Below are 16,687 nucleotides of genomic sequence, written 5' to 3'. Positions count from 1 at the left end.
AAATCATGGCTACAAGTGGCCTCTCCATTGACCTCCAGAGGGGGTGTTCACACCCGAACATGATAAGTGCCCATAACTGTGTGACATAAGCACATACGAAAGAAGACTAAGTCGGGGGGAAAAAACCTCTCGTACCAAGAGTAAAAAGTGCCCTAGTGTCCTACTAATCACCGACACTCCTGTGAGTGTAGGCATGAGTGAAAACCCAACAAACCCCCCTAAAGTGAAGAGTGATCAAAAGCACAAGGATCATCCACCACCAAAGGAGATCAAATTTAAAGCATTGTGAAATGCTTCAAATTTGTCACGAGGACGAGCTTTGGTGAAGATGTTTGCCACATTACTAGTGGTAGGACAATAGATCTTGATCTTCCACATATCTACCCTAGTGAGGAGATCGGTTTTCACCCTCGGAGCTAAACAAGTGGAGGTTGTGGACTCGTATGTCTAGCTAGGGGTCACTTTCACTACATCTGCTGGGAGATTCACCATGGGACAGGTAGCTAGAGACCAACTCACATGAGGATACGCAGCACTGTCCATGATGGAGAGACAGTGCAACCAGGCATACTTCCAGAAGCCTCGCACATAGAGCTGGCTATTTGACACATTGATCACACCAGCCATGATGTATGGTGCACCTATTTGGACCCCCAGGTTGGCTACATACCTATGGACACAGATCGATAGACCACAAATCATCATACTCTCATGGATGATCCAGACCAAACCATAATGCCGCATGAGATTATTAGAGCTGAGTTTGCTACACCCCCCATGATGATGGAGGCTTGTTTTCAGACCATCAACTCTATACATAGAGTATGTGGCATGCACCCATATAGACTACCTACGACAGCCTTCGAGGCCTCTAGGCAGCTAGCTAAGCCCGGACAAGGGACTTCATAGTATGCACAAGTTGAGTAGTGGCTTACAAGATATGGGATTGACATGGACCATCTCCCCCCTTCATACACCTCTCCCCCATAGAGAGGAACTTGGTCATGCAGCATGACCTTCACCAGTTGTACATACAACATATATGGAATTCACCTAGGCAGCCCCTTCGCCCAAAGTTGTCGTACTACAAAGACCACTTTATGAAGACTATAGCACGTGGCTTCATTGAGGGACCATGCCACAAGAGAGGCGAGTAGCCATTGACCAAATTGGGGTATCCCCTCACGAGTTTGAGATTGAGACCAGAGAGGCAGCCCACATTCCCCAAGCTGAGCAAATTTGTAGGCTACACTAGGAGGAGGTGGAGAGGGAGGAGTACTACATTTGCAGATGCAGAGCCTATAGCGTAGCCCGAGATAGGTACCCCTTGCTATTTGGAGGAGACACCTCCCTCATACTAGTCATGGAGTCCCCACATGAGCACCACTTGGGCTAGTTCCTAGTCAAGTTTTAGAGGCTTTGCGCATCAGTACTACAAGCTAGCACTGCATAGAGAGGGAGACATCAGTCAGCTCACCGATTTCTTCCAGAAAGTGATCACACACACAACATCCACACAGAGAGGAGTGAATCCAAACTGCCAAGGAGTTGAGAGCAGTACATCACGCGTAGATACAAGGGTATTACACATAGATGCTACATCAAAGAGATGAGGGAGATCCACCAACAACATGAGCAACTGTTGATAAAGTTGACGGTCCAATCCAGATGCTACCCTCTTACTATTTTATTTGGGATGTATAACATACTCTATCCCCCGATCTTGACTGGGTGAAACTAGATATAGGAATATTATTCAACCAAATAGCGAGACATGTACTACCTCATCCGCCCCTTGTATCCTTATAGGAGCACTATTTTGTTTTGTACATCACTTTGTGTGTGTGTGTGTGTCTTGTGAAGAGTAATTGTATTAATTACAATAAAAGAGTACAAATGTCATAGAGAATACTACTAAGGAAACTGCGATATGTCAAGGAACTAAATCCTCCCATAGGAGAATGCTTGCATGATAAACAAGATCGAGCTGCCAATGAAGAAAACCCTTCAGTCTGGCCACATAATGTTGAACACCAAAATTAAAATAAAAAACAAAAGCATTTTAGGCGACCCAGTTGTGTAACATCCCCAAAATCTGAGAAAGTGAAACATAATCTTCATGTGAGCTTGGAGGCTTTCCAAAGATCATTGTCCAACCACACCCATTACATTCCCCAATGGGAGGAGTATGCAGCTAGTCTCTACACAGTAGTAGGTCAGCCTCCTCTCCCCAATCCACTAGAGCCTTGCCGAAAGACCACCACCTTCTTCACGTAGAGTAGGGTCCGTGATGCTATTGATAGATTCAGCAAAGGCAAGGCACAAGATCACGATTGATTGGTAGTGGAGCACTTGATTCATGCTAGGGATTTGATGGGAGGATTCCTAGCTTACATGTTTAACAGATCATGTACAAAGGCATCCTAGAGAGTTGGAACACAAACACTATTGTACCTATCCTCAAGTCATGGAATCCCACTCTATACAGTAACTATCGGACTATTATGGTTGGACATACATTGGCTAAGTTATATGCCTCCATTCTTGAGCAAGAGTTGAGCAGGTGGGTGGATATGTGGGGTCTCAAAGCACAAGGATATACTAGCTTTAGGGGAGGCTTCTCTACATTGGATCACATCCTCACACTAACAGTGATCATTAGGAGGGCAGAGATCATGGCCAATAGATCTACTACTGCTTTGTGGATTTCCACAAAGCCTTTGACAAAGTGTTGAGGGACAGGGTTATACATAGACTACATATTATGGGAGTGCCTGAGGAGCTAAGCTAGAGGATTCTAGCACTATATGAGAGGATTCTTGGCAAGGTATGGACATCGAGGGTCTCTTAGCACCTATTCACTCCACCGTTGAGGTGAAGCAAGGATGCCCCCTCTCTCCAACGCTATTTGGCCTACACATTGATGGGATTGCTGATTACATATCTCAAGGAGACGATAGAGTAGCCCCACTATTTGGCCCTTGGATACCTCTCCTATTATATGCAGACGATATTGTATTGATATCTGAATCTTCACAAGGACATTTTGATGTACTACACTCTTCTGCGTTAGATAGTGGGCTCTCAGTGAATCTTGGTAAAATCAAGGTGATGGTGTTTAATATTACACCATAGTGGGTCAAGAGATCAGCCCCTAAACTCACATATGGGTAGGAGGAGTTGGAGTATGTGGATTCCTATACATATTTGGAAGCGTTATTAATAGGTTGGACTAACCCTGAGGATACGCAGCACTAGGTGGCTTGGAGAGGATGTGCTCACATGTGCAGTTTCAGGATCTCCGCAGCAAGATATGGCTCTTTCATACATTGGTCATGTCCAAAACACTCTATGGAGTAAAGGCATGGAGGCCGAGTCTTGATCATCATAGTCGATCGTATCACACAAATGCCTAAGGTTTAAGGGTTTTACTTTGTACTTTCAGTTCACACTCTTTCAATCTATTGCATTGGGTGTTGTGCTTCACTCTCCACACTGTCTACTGCACTCTTAGTTGTCCATCTCACACTTACACATGCATTTTCGTCCATGCACGTCTCATCTAATATTCACTATTAGTACAAATGCCTCTTTGCAAGTCATGCTGAGTAGTGGGGTCACTGAGATATTCGCTCTTGTATGCTTAGTCATATAGGGCTATCCTTTGAGCCCCTTGTTCTTTACCTTGGAGACCTGTTTGGTCCTCTCGATGCTATCTCATTTGGTGGACACAAGACAACTGACTTTTCTTTCTCTTCCTTTAGTTGGTCAATCATTAGTAGATGACAATTCAATGATTCTCAAAGCCGAATAGGATAACCTCAAGGCATTGGATGTCTAGAATCTTTTTGGATAGGCTTATGGTCTTTACATTAATGTTGCCAAATCTTTCCTCACTAGTTGTACTGAATTGGATTTATAGCCCTTGGAATGGCAAAGTATGGTGAGGCATTTGGGCTATCCCCTAGGTTTTGATGTTCAATGTAAGCAACAGTTGCAATGGATTTCCCAAACATTGGATGCCAAGTTTCTTTATTGCAAATCGCATGCCTGGCCTTTCTATCTATGCCTTAAAGTAGCACATTCCATCATGCTATACAAGCTCACATATTTTTTGCTACTTTTGCCTTCGACTACCTCTACCTTGAAGGATCTTACTAGATACATTTGCTTTATGGTATGGAAAAGGGACTCTTTGCACGCTGGTATCTCTTGGATCTCTTGGAGCTATGTTTGCACTCCTAAAAGTATGGATGATGGGGCTATTCTAGATGCATACACTCACATGGTTGCTCTTCGTCGGTCTCTCTTTCATGCTATGTATAGTGATCGGAACCCTTGGGTCTTTGTTGCTTATTTCTTTTTGGAACACCGGGGTGATGTTGATGCCACTTTCTCATCATCTTCTTCTTTCCTAGTGACTTAGCTAGTATGCTCATGGAAGTTGGTTCTTCATAAGGTGTAGTGGCATCCTATGGAGGATGGCTTGGTTACTAATTCTTTTAAGACTGAATTGTTGGCTATGTCAAAGCACTCTCATGGGATTAGAAACAAGAGGACTATCCTAAATTTAATGGTATGGCACCCTTGGGCTTATCTTCTATCCTTGATGGCACTCTAGTGAGTCACAATGGGCTGATTGTTTTTGCACTGCTAGGATGCTTTTTCGGATCCCTTGAGGATATCGATATTTGTGGGACCATCTTTTGATGGTGTTGCAACCTAGGGAGCCCTTCGGTGCACTTGGTTTTGATTTTCCATGGCAGGATTGGGATCTTGCGGGACAACTCCATCTTGGAAAGGCTTTGGCTAGCCAAGTGTATCACCTTATGATTAATGACCACCATTGGTGGCTACTAAGGCCAATACTATTCAGGGCTTGCATAAATCTCAGGTTTGAGTGTCATGGAGGGTTGGCTCAACACGACTCACTGTAAATGTAAAGTCTTCCTTTGGCGCCTGCTGATTGGTGGGCTTCCCCTTGCCTCAGCTCTTTCAAAATGCTCAATCTCAAATGGCACTTGCTTTTTTTGTCTCACTAGTGTGGAATCCTCTTGCCACCGAGTTCTTTCATGCCCTTTGACGTGGAAAATATGGACCCTTTTGTGTGATATTTGGAGGGCTGTGGTTGGCACATTGCTGTGCCCTTTTGATTAGGTCTTTGCCAGGCCCAAATACCTCGCTCCTACACACATCTTTTCACCGATTTTGGGGCTTGGCACAATCAGGGAGCAAGAGAGAGAAAGGAGGGGGGTCAATGCATCGAATGGTTGAAAGGCAGGGTTTATTCTCTTCAAGAACAGGAATATGCAAAATACAAACTGTTGGCCAGAGCAGAAGCTTTATACGATAATAATTGCCAATCCCATCAATTCTTTGCTCGCCTGCACTAGAAATATGCTAGGAAAAATATTGTGCGCTTAATGGATGAACAGGGTATTATGGTGACGGATCCGGCTACCATCATTCATATGTGTGTCCACTTTTATAAGTCCTTGTTGGGACCGCAAGAGAATTCTTCTGATGCTGTCCTCTTTGCTCCGCTATATTTGTGATTTGGTAAACAACTAGGTTAAACCAAAATGGATGGACTTAATGGAGATGGATATTTCAGAAGATGAAGTGGAAGAAGTGCTATCCCATCTACCCCGAAGTAAAAGCCCTGGATGGTACGGGCTTCCTAATGAGCTATTTTCAGCTAATGTGCAGCAGCTTAAAGACCCATTGACTCGCCTCTGCCAGCAAGTGTGGAACTCTAGTACCATGCCATTTGATTGGAAGATTGCTGTCATTCGGTTGTTGCCCAAGGTTCCCTCCCCTACCTCTTTGAAACAATGGAGACCTATTTCCATTATGGGTTCGTTATATAAAATCTTCTCCAAAATCATTGCGAACAGATTGCAGAAAGTTTTTCTGCACCTAGTTCATCCACGTCAATATGGTTTCATTAAAGGTCGGAATATCATGCATAACATCTTGAATGTTCAACTGGGAATTGACTATGCTAAAGCTTCAGGACAGCAAGTGGTAATGCTTCAACTCGATATTGAGAAGGCATTTGATCATGTTAGCTGGCCTTTTTTGCGGCAATTATTGTCTACAATGGGACTTGGCCCTCGCATGGTTTCTCTTGTTGATACTATTGGTCAGGGAGCTATAGCTCGTATTGCTCTTAATGGAGGGATTATAGAAGAAATTGCCTTATCTCGATCTCTTAGGCAAGGCTGCCCTCTCAGCCCTTTGTTGTTTGCTTTGGTCACTCACCCGATGCTCTCATTGTTGGACAAGTTGGCTGATCAAGGCAAAATAGTTAGCTTGACTCTTCCCAGTGGTACTCAACTTGGGGGTCAATCTTTGGCAGATGATTCTTTTATGTTCCTTAAGGCTGATTGCCCTAATGTTAATCGGGCAATGGTGGCATGGAATCTTTTTGCTTTGGCATCTGGTCTTCATATTAATACGCAAAAATCTACACTTCTCTCCTGTACAGAGACTGATCTGCAAGCCTTGGGCTGGCATGGAGTTGTGATTCCAAAGGGAAATATAACCAGACACTTGGGATATCCTATTGGGATGGAGGTAGCACTCCGAGCCTTACTGGATTGGATGGCCTCTCGGATTCATGACAGGTTCATGTACTGGAAATCTCAAGGCTAGCCTTTACATGTCAAATTGAAAGTTGCTCAAAGTATTATGATCAGTATGATATCATTCTTTTTGCCACTCCTTCTGTGGACTAAGAAGTCCCTTTGGGAACTTGTTCAACCTATCAGGTTTATGTTGTGGAAAAAGAAGAGGAATCGGTTGAATCAGGTTTGGATTTCATGGCAGCATGTGACTACGCCTAAACGAATGGGGGGGGGGCAGCCTTGTTGGATGTTAATTTGCATATGAAATCCTTGAGGTTGGCCCTTTTGCAGGCATTATGTGTACAGAGTCATCCTTGGTCGGACATTTGCAAAATTTTTCATTGAAAAGACTGGTATCTCTCATGGTAATACAGTTATTTGTGCCTCTTGGTGGCACGTGCTCAACTCCTCGAGACCAATTAAGACCACCCAGTCTTTTCTCCTTTCTCATTTGATTACATCCTGGCAAGAGATCTTACGTTTTTCAGTTTGGCACCCTCCTGAGATTCGCAAGGAGGTGAATTCACTGCAAGGAGTGGTCTTAGCTTCCTCCAAGTTGTTGGATTGGCCGGACAAAGATCTGCATAGACTCAAGTTTAATCGAATGGCTCGTTTGGGGTTGCAAACAGTTTTTGATAGTGTTATTCCTGGGTAGTCCCGTCTTCACTCTTTTTGGCGTATTCGTCAACACTTTTGGGTACCCCGTGGATATTGTGATATCTGGTCATCCATACAGGTCACACTTCAAAGGTTCTCTCCTTTACCAATGCTATAGCCATTGTATCCATGGCGTGATTGGAAGTTTGTGATTCCAAATGATTTTGAGAAGAGGTCTGCTAACCAGATATATACCATCAGATGGTGGAGGCCAAGAGATGGGTCACTACAAAAGTGAATAAATTATGGCATATTAGGGACGGCAAAAAGAAGTGGCAGGAAAGATTCCTTCAGCTTTGGATATCTAAGGTTCCCTATTAGGGAAAAGTCTTCTTGTGGAGACTGCTGATTGGTGGTCTTCCAACTGGAGAGCTGCTGCATGCCCGAAAGATCTCTGTTGGGTCATTGTGTATTTTGTACTGCATGTGATGAAATATTGCTTCATCTTTTTGCCTCTTGTCCAGTAGTGCAACAAATTTGGTGTTTTATTTCTAGCGTCTGGCTCTCGGTGACTCAGCTCCAGATAACAGCCCGGTCATGGATTATGGGAAAGCTGCCCTCCGTGCCTTCTTTGCATTCTGATTATTCCTGCCTATTCCAATTCCTTAGATGGACTGCCTTATGGCATATTCAGCGAACTCAGAATGCCTTTCTTTTGTATTTGATCTCGGGCATCCATGGTCATGTGGCCCGTATTCGAGGTTTAGTGCTATGGCAGATTTCTTCTATGATATCAGCTGACGTGGTTCTTCTTGACACTGCTGCCCATTGGCTGGCCATTGTTCACTCTACACCAGCAGTGTGATTTTCTCTTTGTGTCATAGTCCTAATAGTCTTTCGTCATTTTCTTTGAGGACTTGATGGTCTGATGTAACAGAATGTAAACACAGAGAGAGAGAGAGAGAGAGAGAGAGAGAGAGAGAGAGAGAGAGAGAGAGAGAGAGAGAGAGAGTTTCTTGGATGACCTGATGGTCTGATGTAACAGAAAGTAAGAGATACAGAGAGATTGCTGACCTGATGGTCTGACGTAAATATTTACTACTTAATTCAATTATCTTCACGAAGAAAAAAAGAGAGGAGGGGGGTCAATGGGTTAATAAATTAAGTGGGTTACCACTAGGGTAGCCATTTGATTATGGAAAAAAAAAGAGAGGGGGGTTGGCCTCTCACAGGGAAGTGAAATGAAGGATTTTCTGTGGTGGACTTTCCAATAGTGGTATTTTGTGGTGACACAATATAGCACATGGGTAATGTCTTTTCTACATCCATTTCTATAGAGAGAAAAGGATTGAGAGAGATCAGTTTGCCATGTTGTTTTTAACACAGTATATCTTTATTGCATACTTTTCTGGACTTTTTCAATCTGTGATGTTAAGGAAAGTAAATGTTTACATTACTGCTTTGATTTGAAGAGCGTGGAAAATACCTTTAATAGTGTAAAATGGTACAAGGTTGTGGGAGCTCTGATAAACATGATGAAGACCTTGATTACCCCAATGCCTCCTCGAAAGTAGAGAAATTATACCAATAATGATAAATACCAGACCAGCTCCTCCAACAATACAAGTTGCAATTATGGACATAGTGGGTTTGTGCCTCATTGATATACTAGAAGTCTGTGTAAGATTTAGGCAATATGAATCTGCATGAGAACAAAGAGGGTTCCTTTCAAGAAAGCTATAAGCAATAGATTGCCTTACGCAAAGTTGTAATATGAATGCAGAATATGCCCAATAAGGATGCCTTATCTAACCTTGTGGAGGAGGGATAATGAAATGTAAAACTATATAATCAAACCAACCAAACTCTCCATAAAACCAAACTGCTGAAAAATGAGGTGCATAGAGCTTTTCCTTTATGCGTTCCAGAGTAGGGTTGCTTAAGATCATGCCAGTTATGGGCACAATGTAAAATGAAATATCTGTTCCAGTGCCATTCTGGCTAGAAGACTTTATGATAACTTGACGAGTGTCCAAATATAAGTCACACGCCAAATTTACTGCAAGTCTGCACAATCTCTTATTAGCCTTGTAGAAACCACTTTAGAGCACTCATGCATTAAAAGGTTCTAGACTTTTCTGTTACCAATTAAAACAACTTGAAGAAGCCTATCCAGGAGAACGTTGGAAAAAGAGTAAAGTTTACCAAAAGATCCAACAAACGAACCACAAGATCATTGAGCAAGCAAGATGGATGTATACTTGGGATAGACATTTGTTAGTGTTGATAGGGATGCAAGATCCAAATTATAAAAGGCAGTCTTCTTAACAAGCATGCAAGGTAGGCAAGGAGCTTTGGAAGAGATACTAAGGCTGCACAAATATCAATCAGAAAGGTTCTAACAATCCTTAATAACTATATGAAGTTACATAGTGAAAATTTTATAAAATCCCCTCATCAAGATTTGCTGTTCATTCAGCTTGCAAGCTATCTTATCCACACACAGCAACAATGCCATTGTGGCTCTTGCTTGCTCTTTAGCAATATTTGGAGGGGAGGTACCACCCTTTTGGGAATTTGGTTGTCTCACAAATCCAAAAGCGTGAAAGACTAAACACAGGGAATAGACATCCTCCACAATGGTTGTTCTCAAATGAGTCTAATAAAAGAGTGAACAAAAAATCCCATCGAGCAGTCTATAGTGCCTAACCATATGAGAAATCCCTCAATGGAAAAAGGTATTAAAATCCTGAACATCTAAGAGGCATCTTGCATACTCCCCTTCTTTAGGGGAAAAGAAAATAGAAATATCTTTAGAAGCTTAAACACAGCTGAGATAAACACATAATGCAAGCCCTTAAAGAAAACTAAAAATAATCATAAGGGGATAAAACTCCCAAAAAGTGAGCTCACAAAAGACCATATTTACAAACATAATTCTGAGTAAATACTCCAGTTTGGGTAAAGGGGAAATTGCAGTTTACAGTTTTGCCCTTTAGTAAGCTTGAGAAATAAAAGGGCCACCTACTACCCATCTAACACAGAAAATGAAAGATACCAGATGTTCCAGCTGTAACATCTTGTCAAAAACCCAGGAATGGATGACTGTACAGTGTTGTGCCAGCGAAGTCCATACTTGGGCCCAATGGGAAAGTTGGTTGGTGGCAGTAGCAGTATTAAGGGTGGCGCCGGCAGTCCACTTGTCAGCATTGTCACAAGGTTACATTGTGGCTCACATTTTCATGATCATATCATATTCATTACATTGCCACATCACCATGTTGGTGATCATCCATCACATTTGTCTTTGCTAAAAGAGTTTTGTGTCCCACTTCCAAGAAGTGAGCTCACAAAAGACCATATTTATAAACATAATTCTAAGTAAATACTCTAGTTTGGGTAAATGGGAAATTGCAGTTTACAGTTTTACCCTTTAGTAAGCTTCAGAAACAAAAGGGCCACCTACTACCAGTCTAACACAGAAAATGAAAGATATCCAGATGCTCCAACCATAACATCTTGTCCAAACCCAGGAATGGATGACTGTACAGTGTTGTGCCAGGGAAGTCCATACTTGGGCCCAATGGGAAAGTAGGTTGGTGGAAGTAGCAGGATTAAGGGTGGCGCTGGCAGTCTGCTTGTCAGCATTGTTACAAGGTTAGTGGTGGAAATTTTTATGGCTCACATTTTCATGATCACATCATATTCATTACATTACCACATCACCATGTTGATGATCATCCATCACTTCTTTGCTAAAAGAGTTTTGTGTCCCACTTCCAAGAAGTGAGCTTTAATTCTGAGTAAATACACCAGTCTGGGTAAAGGGGAAATCACAGTTTACAGTTTTGCCCAGCTGTAATATCTTGTCAAAAACCCAGGAATGGATGACTGTACAGTGTTGTGCCAGGGAAGTCCATACTTGGGCCCAATTGGAAAGTAGGTTGGTGCCAGTAGCAGGATTAAGGGTGGCACCAGATGGGCCCAATGGGAAAGTAGGTTGATGGCAGTAGCAGGATTAAGTGTGGTTACGGCACCACCCTTAATCCTGCTACTGCCACCAACCTACTTTTCTATTGGGCCCAAGTATGGACTTCCCTGGCCAAAGTATGGACTTCCCTGCTCCTCTTCAGATCAGAACATTTACTCTATCTTCTGCAGCTGCCCATGGGTTTCCTTGAGCGAGCAATCAGATTTGGAGGCTCACTTCATTGTATCAGCATTGTACATGATTCATCAGTTTCATTTGATTCACTTCGTCTATTTCTAAGTTCTGTGTCACAATATTTCTTGTACACACTTTGTGTGTTTCTAAGTTCTGTGTCACAATGTTTCTTGTACACACTTTGTGTTCCTCCCTGCAAACCCTACCATGTCTTTACATGGTATCAGCCTTCAGGATAGAGATGATCCAAGAGCAATTAGATCCTCATCCTTAATGAAGGTAAAAAAGGTTGCATGAAGCAGGCACACTCTTAGGTTTCTGGAATGTTGTTCAACTTGCTTCATCATCAGGAGATACCATTACCTTCATCTCCCTCCTACCCTATCATTATGAATTTAAGACACTTGTGCTATGGATTCTCCATAGATGCCACTAGGTGCACCTACATAGCAAGAACGGTCATCCCCAAAGGTTGTCCTGATCAAACTTTGTTCCCTCCAACTAGAGTATATCTCTATCCCTAGACATTCCTTGTGCCACCTCACCATCCGAGGTGACGGGATCATTCTTCATCGGCTATTAGAGTTCTTTGTTCAAGGCAATAAAATGTATACAATGTGCAATAAGCCCTTGTGAGTAAAATGAGACTCTTAAGACCTCACCAAGCAATGAACCCTTGTGGCGACCACTACAACAAGCTATTGACATTTCCACCTGGTATTTTTGGGTTGAATGGCTTCCATGATGCTCGGCTCTATAGTCCACTTCATTGAGTAACAAAGGTTATTGGATACGTCCATCAAGAGATAGAGGCTATTGGACTCTTGCAGCTTTGTAGTCCACTCCATCAAGACACAGAGGGTGTTCACCACCACCTTTGGCTCCATAGTCCACTCAATTGACAAAAAGAGGCTGTTGTTCAATATCGTGACTCCACAAGAGCTTCCCATTTCATCTCCTCCCTCATATGACTCCATGGACACTGACTGCAATAGGGCGTTAAGGAGATCATTGTTTGTACCCTCTTCTTTCTGAGTGGATTTGTAATCTCTCTCCCTCTCATCCCTCTCCTAGTTAGATTCAAGAGGACAACTCCTGGGAGTTGTCAGACCATGGCTCCATCACAGCCTTGGATACCTTCTTTGGCACTACCACTGTCATTCCTTCATCTATCGAGGGCCATGATTCATGAGTTTTCAGATTCCCTATCTCCTTTATAGGGGGGATTTAGAGGGGACTTTAAGGCAAATCTTATTTCTCTAGTTTCAGACGGGGTTACTGACTATTCTTACCATTTATTGGAGGACTATAGCTCACTTTCTCTATAGTGTGGCCATCCGCATGCCTTAGATAGGGCCGTGGTCTTCATCCTTGATCCTAGCCTCACAAATATTGTTTGGGAGTGTAGCATCCTAAACAATAGTTTTACCTGATAGGAATCCAAGCTCTTCTACGATCCAGAAGGTAGGACCTTTTGTTCAAAGATGGGAGAGAGAGACAAGGAATACTCCATATCCATGAGCCTTGAGGCTCTCATTATGTTTTTCTTCATTATTCAAGAACTAACTGAGAAGTACACAATATAGTGTAAAAGTAAACTAGACTAGGTATAGACCTAACTGACTAACTCTAGTCAGGTCACTGATTAACACATACCCGACTTATTCAATGTAATCACATGGAGACAGATGTACACACACACTAGCTGTCACAGATGTCGGTCACTCATAAAGACGGACTGAAGTGAGCTTGACTTCTAACACTCCCCCTCAAGCTCAAAACAAAACTCAAATCATCTGCATCACTCCAAGTAGCTGTCTAAAGTGAATGAACTTATCTTTACCAAGATATTTGGTAAAGATGTCTGCTACCTGGTCTTCAGTCTTCACATGCTCCAAGTCAATCTGATCTGCTAAAACCGTTTCCCTGATGAAATGGTAGTGAACCTCAATGTGTTTCGATCTTGCATGATAAACAAGATTACTTACTAACATGACACTGCTTAAATTGTCACAGTACAGCCTTACTTTGCTGTCCAAGTGTACTCCCAAGTCATTCAGCAACTTCTATAACCACATAGCTTCACAGGCCACTAAGGCCGCACCACGATACTCTGCTTCCGTACTGGACAGTGCAACTGTAGGCTGTTTCTTACTCTGCCAACTAATCATGCTACTACCCAATCCAAATGCATAGCCGTTGGTTGACCTCCTGTCATAAGTGCAACCAGCCCAGTCAGCATCAGTATATCCCATCAAGTCAAGGGGTTTCCCATATGCATAAAACAACCCATGATCTGTGGTACTCTTTACATATCTCAGAATTCTCCTGACTATATCCAAGTGTGGTTTGCGAGGCTTCTGCATGAACTGACTAATCAGCCCCACAACATAACTTAAGTCAGGTCTAGTGATTGTGAGATAGATCAAGCTGCCTACCATCTGTCTGCACATGGTAACATTCTCAATCTTTGTCCCAATATCAATCTGCAGCTTGACATTCTACTCTAAAGGCGTATCCATAGGCTTGCAATCAGCCATACCATATTTCTGTAACATGTCCTGAGCATACTGCTTCTGTAGCACCCATATGCCTTGAGGTGTAGAGACAACCTCAATCCCCAAAAAATATTTCAGCTCTCCTAGGTCCTTGACCTTAAACTCAGCCTATAAACATGTCTTTACTTCAGCAATCCCGCTTTCATCATCTCCTGTAATGATCAAGTCATCAACATAGACAACTAGGAATACATAGCCACGATCTGTCTTTTTCACAAACAAACTATGATTAGCATCACCCAATCGGAAACCATGTTGCTGCAAATAACTGTTGATGCGAGCATTCCATGCTCTGGGTGCCTGTTTCAGCCCATATAATGCCTTTTTCAGCCGGCATACATGTGCTGGAAATTCTGGATGCACATAGCCTTCAGGCTATTCCATGTAAACTTCTTCCTGTAACTCTCCATTTAGAAAGGCATTCTTTACGTCCATCTACCATAGTTTCCAGCCTCTAGCTGCTGCCAAAGCAATCACAGTTCTAACTGTAGCCATCTTTGCTATAGGGGTGAAAGTCTCCTCGTAATCAAGACCATATTGCTGCGCATACCCTTTTGCAACCAGCCTAGCCTTGTATCTTTCCAATGATCCATCTGATTTACATTTTACCTTATACACCCACTTGTAGCCAATAGGTGTTTTTCCCTCAGGCAACTGTACCAAATCCCATGTGCCATTTTCAGCCAAAGCTGAATATTCCTCATTCATAGCAACACGCCAATCCTCATCTGCAACTGCCTCATCAAACTTACTTGGTTCTCTAAAACCTGTTACTTTCGTCATATAAGCATAATGACAGGCTGAATATCCAATGTTAGTATACCTATCAACAGGTAGTCTGACCCTCTCTGATCTCCTGAGCTGTGGCTCACTGTGAGCTTGCCTCTCATGAGGCGGCACATAACGACTCTGCCTAGTACTTGGCGTCATAACAGATGGAATCCCCAATTCACTGTCTAAGCTGTCACTGCTAGATGAGTCATAACCTGCAGTGAGTGGACCTGCTACATCTTCAAAAACCTTTTCTTTTCCCTTATCTGTTCTCCCCCTCATTGACATATCCGTGTCAGTGGATGCAGTAGTGTGACTACGCAATCGTCCTGTCCAAGGACTCACTGTAGATGATACATCGCCTGTTTGACCACTCATGGAAGTACTCTCCGTAGGAGTATTTTCAGCATGACTCATACTAAGTGAGCCATCAGTAGGCACTGCAACAGGATTCCCATACCAGGATGCTAACTCATCAAATACCACATCTCTGCTTATGAGTGTCTCATGCGTAGAAGGTACATAACACTTATAAGCTTTCCGTTCCTGTGCATATCCCACAAACACACTCTTCACTATCTTAGGGTCGAGTTTCTTCCTCTTCTCATCCGGTATATGCACATATACAATGATGCCAAATACCTTCAAGTGCGAAATATCAGGTTTATGACTATACAGCCTCTCATATGGAGTGACATCATGAATTCCTGCTGTAGGGATTCGATTCAGCACATAGACAACAGTCATCACTGCTTCAGCCCAATAACCATTTGGCAGACATTTCTCATTCAGCATAGCTCTAGCTGATTCCATTAAGACCCTGTTTTTCCTCTCTGCAACACCGTTTTGCTGTGGTGTATAGCTACATGTGAGCTGTCTTCTGATCCCATATTTAGCAAGATACCTATGAAAGTAATTAGAGACATATTCACCTCCTCCATCTGATCTCAAACTGGATATGTAGCAGCCCACCTCATTTTCTGCATGCTTCTTGAAGTCTTTGAATGCATCAAACACATCATTTTTATGCTTCAAAATATAAAGCCAAATGTACCTGCTGAAATCATCAATAAATGATACATAATACCGTGCACCTCCAAAAGAAGCATTATGTGAAGGACCCTAGACATCAGAGTGCACCAACTGTAAAGGCCTAGTGCTGTTTTTTATATGTCTCATGAAAGGAAACCGTGCCTGCTTCCCAAACTGACATGAAGAGCATACATGACCAAAGTCATTATACTTGAATTTGGATAATCCAAGTACTACTTCCTTCTACTGCATAGATTTCAGCTTTAGTACATTGGCATATCCAATCCGCTTGTGCCAAATCTCTACATCCCGAATGGCACTCTCATCATGAGCAAACATGGCTGCCTTAAGTCCCGGAATGGTCGCATCCAATGTAAACATCCTTCCATCCCTTCTGCCCTTGGCAATTAACTTGCAGCCATTTCCATACTCCTCAATGAAACATCCATCTTTGTTAAATCTCACTTGCAGATTCTGTTCTGCCATTTGACCCACAGACAAAAGATTCTTTGTTATGGTCGGTACATGTAATACATCATGCAGGCCTTTCTTCTTGCCATCAGGCATCATAAGAGGAACAATCCCTTTATGCTTTATGTCATGTTGGGTATCATCCTCAGTACATACATGACCATGTGTACCTGCAACCATCTCATCAAACCACTCTCCATGCGGTGTCATGTGGTTTGATGCTCTAGAGTCAATGTACCATCTATCATCTCTATTATGTCTCGATGGATTTTTGGATACATGCTACACGGCAAAGAGTCTATCAACTTGCTCATCATGAGCACCACTGAAAGATGCATAGTGTCCATGCTGTCTGCCCTTTTCCTTCATATCTCCCTGCTTCTTGTAGCAGTCTTTTACAATGTGTCCATACCTGCCGTAATAATGGCAATCCTTGTCCCTGTTGGAATGATCAGATGACTGCC

The 16,687-nt window shown here is 42.7% G+C and overlaps 1 protein-coding gene across 8 annotated transcripts in view; it reads right to left on the bottom strand.

Annotated features, from left to right (window-relative positions):
* The window catches only part of LOC148040930 (uncharacterized), a 191,294-nt gene that overhangs the window by 18,366 nt on the left and 156,241 nt on the right, over positions 1-16,687 (bottom strand). For all 8 annotated transcript variants that reach the window (XR_015690323.1, XM_087674636.1, XM_087674670.1 and 5 more), the window contains 2 exons: positions 9,040-9,293; positions 8,713-8,928 (listed from right to left, as the gene is read on the bottom strand). Coding sequence is in view for 7 of the 8 variants with exons in the window: in XM_087674636.1 (XP_087530762.1) it covers positions 8,713-8,928; positions 9,040-9,293 (470 nt within the window). In the remaining variant the exon portion in view is untranslated. The remainder of the gene's footprint in view (positions 1-8,712; positions 8,929-9,039; positions 9,294-16,687) is intronic.

This window comes from Lygodium microphyllum, chromosome 1, assembly GCF_053477565.2.
Source record: "Lygodium microphyllum isolate KBCC chromosome 1, Lygodium_microphyllum_v1.1.10, whole genome shotgun sequence".
Taxonomy (NCBI): Eukaryota; Viridiplantae; Streptophyta; class Polypodiopsida; order Schizaeales; family Lygodiaceae; genus Lygodium; species Lygodium microphyllum.
This window is presented reverse-complemented; position numbering and strand designations above follow the sequence as displayed.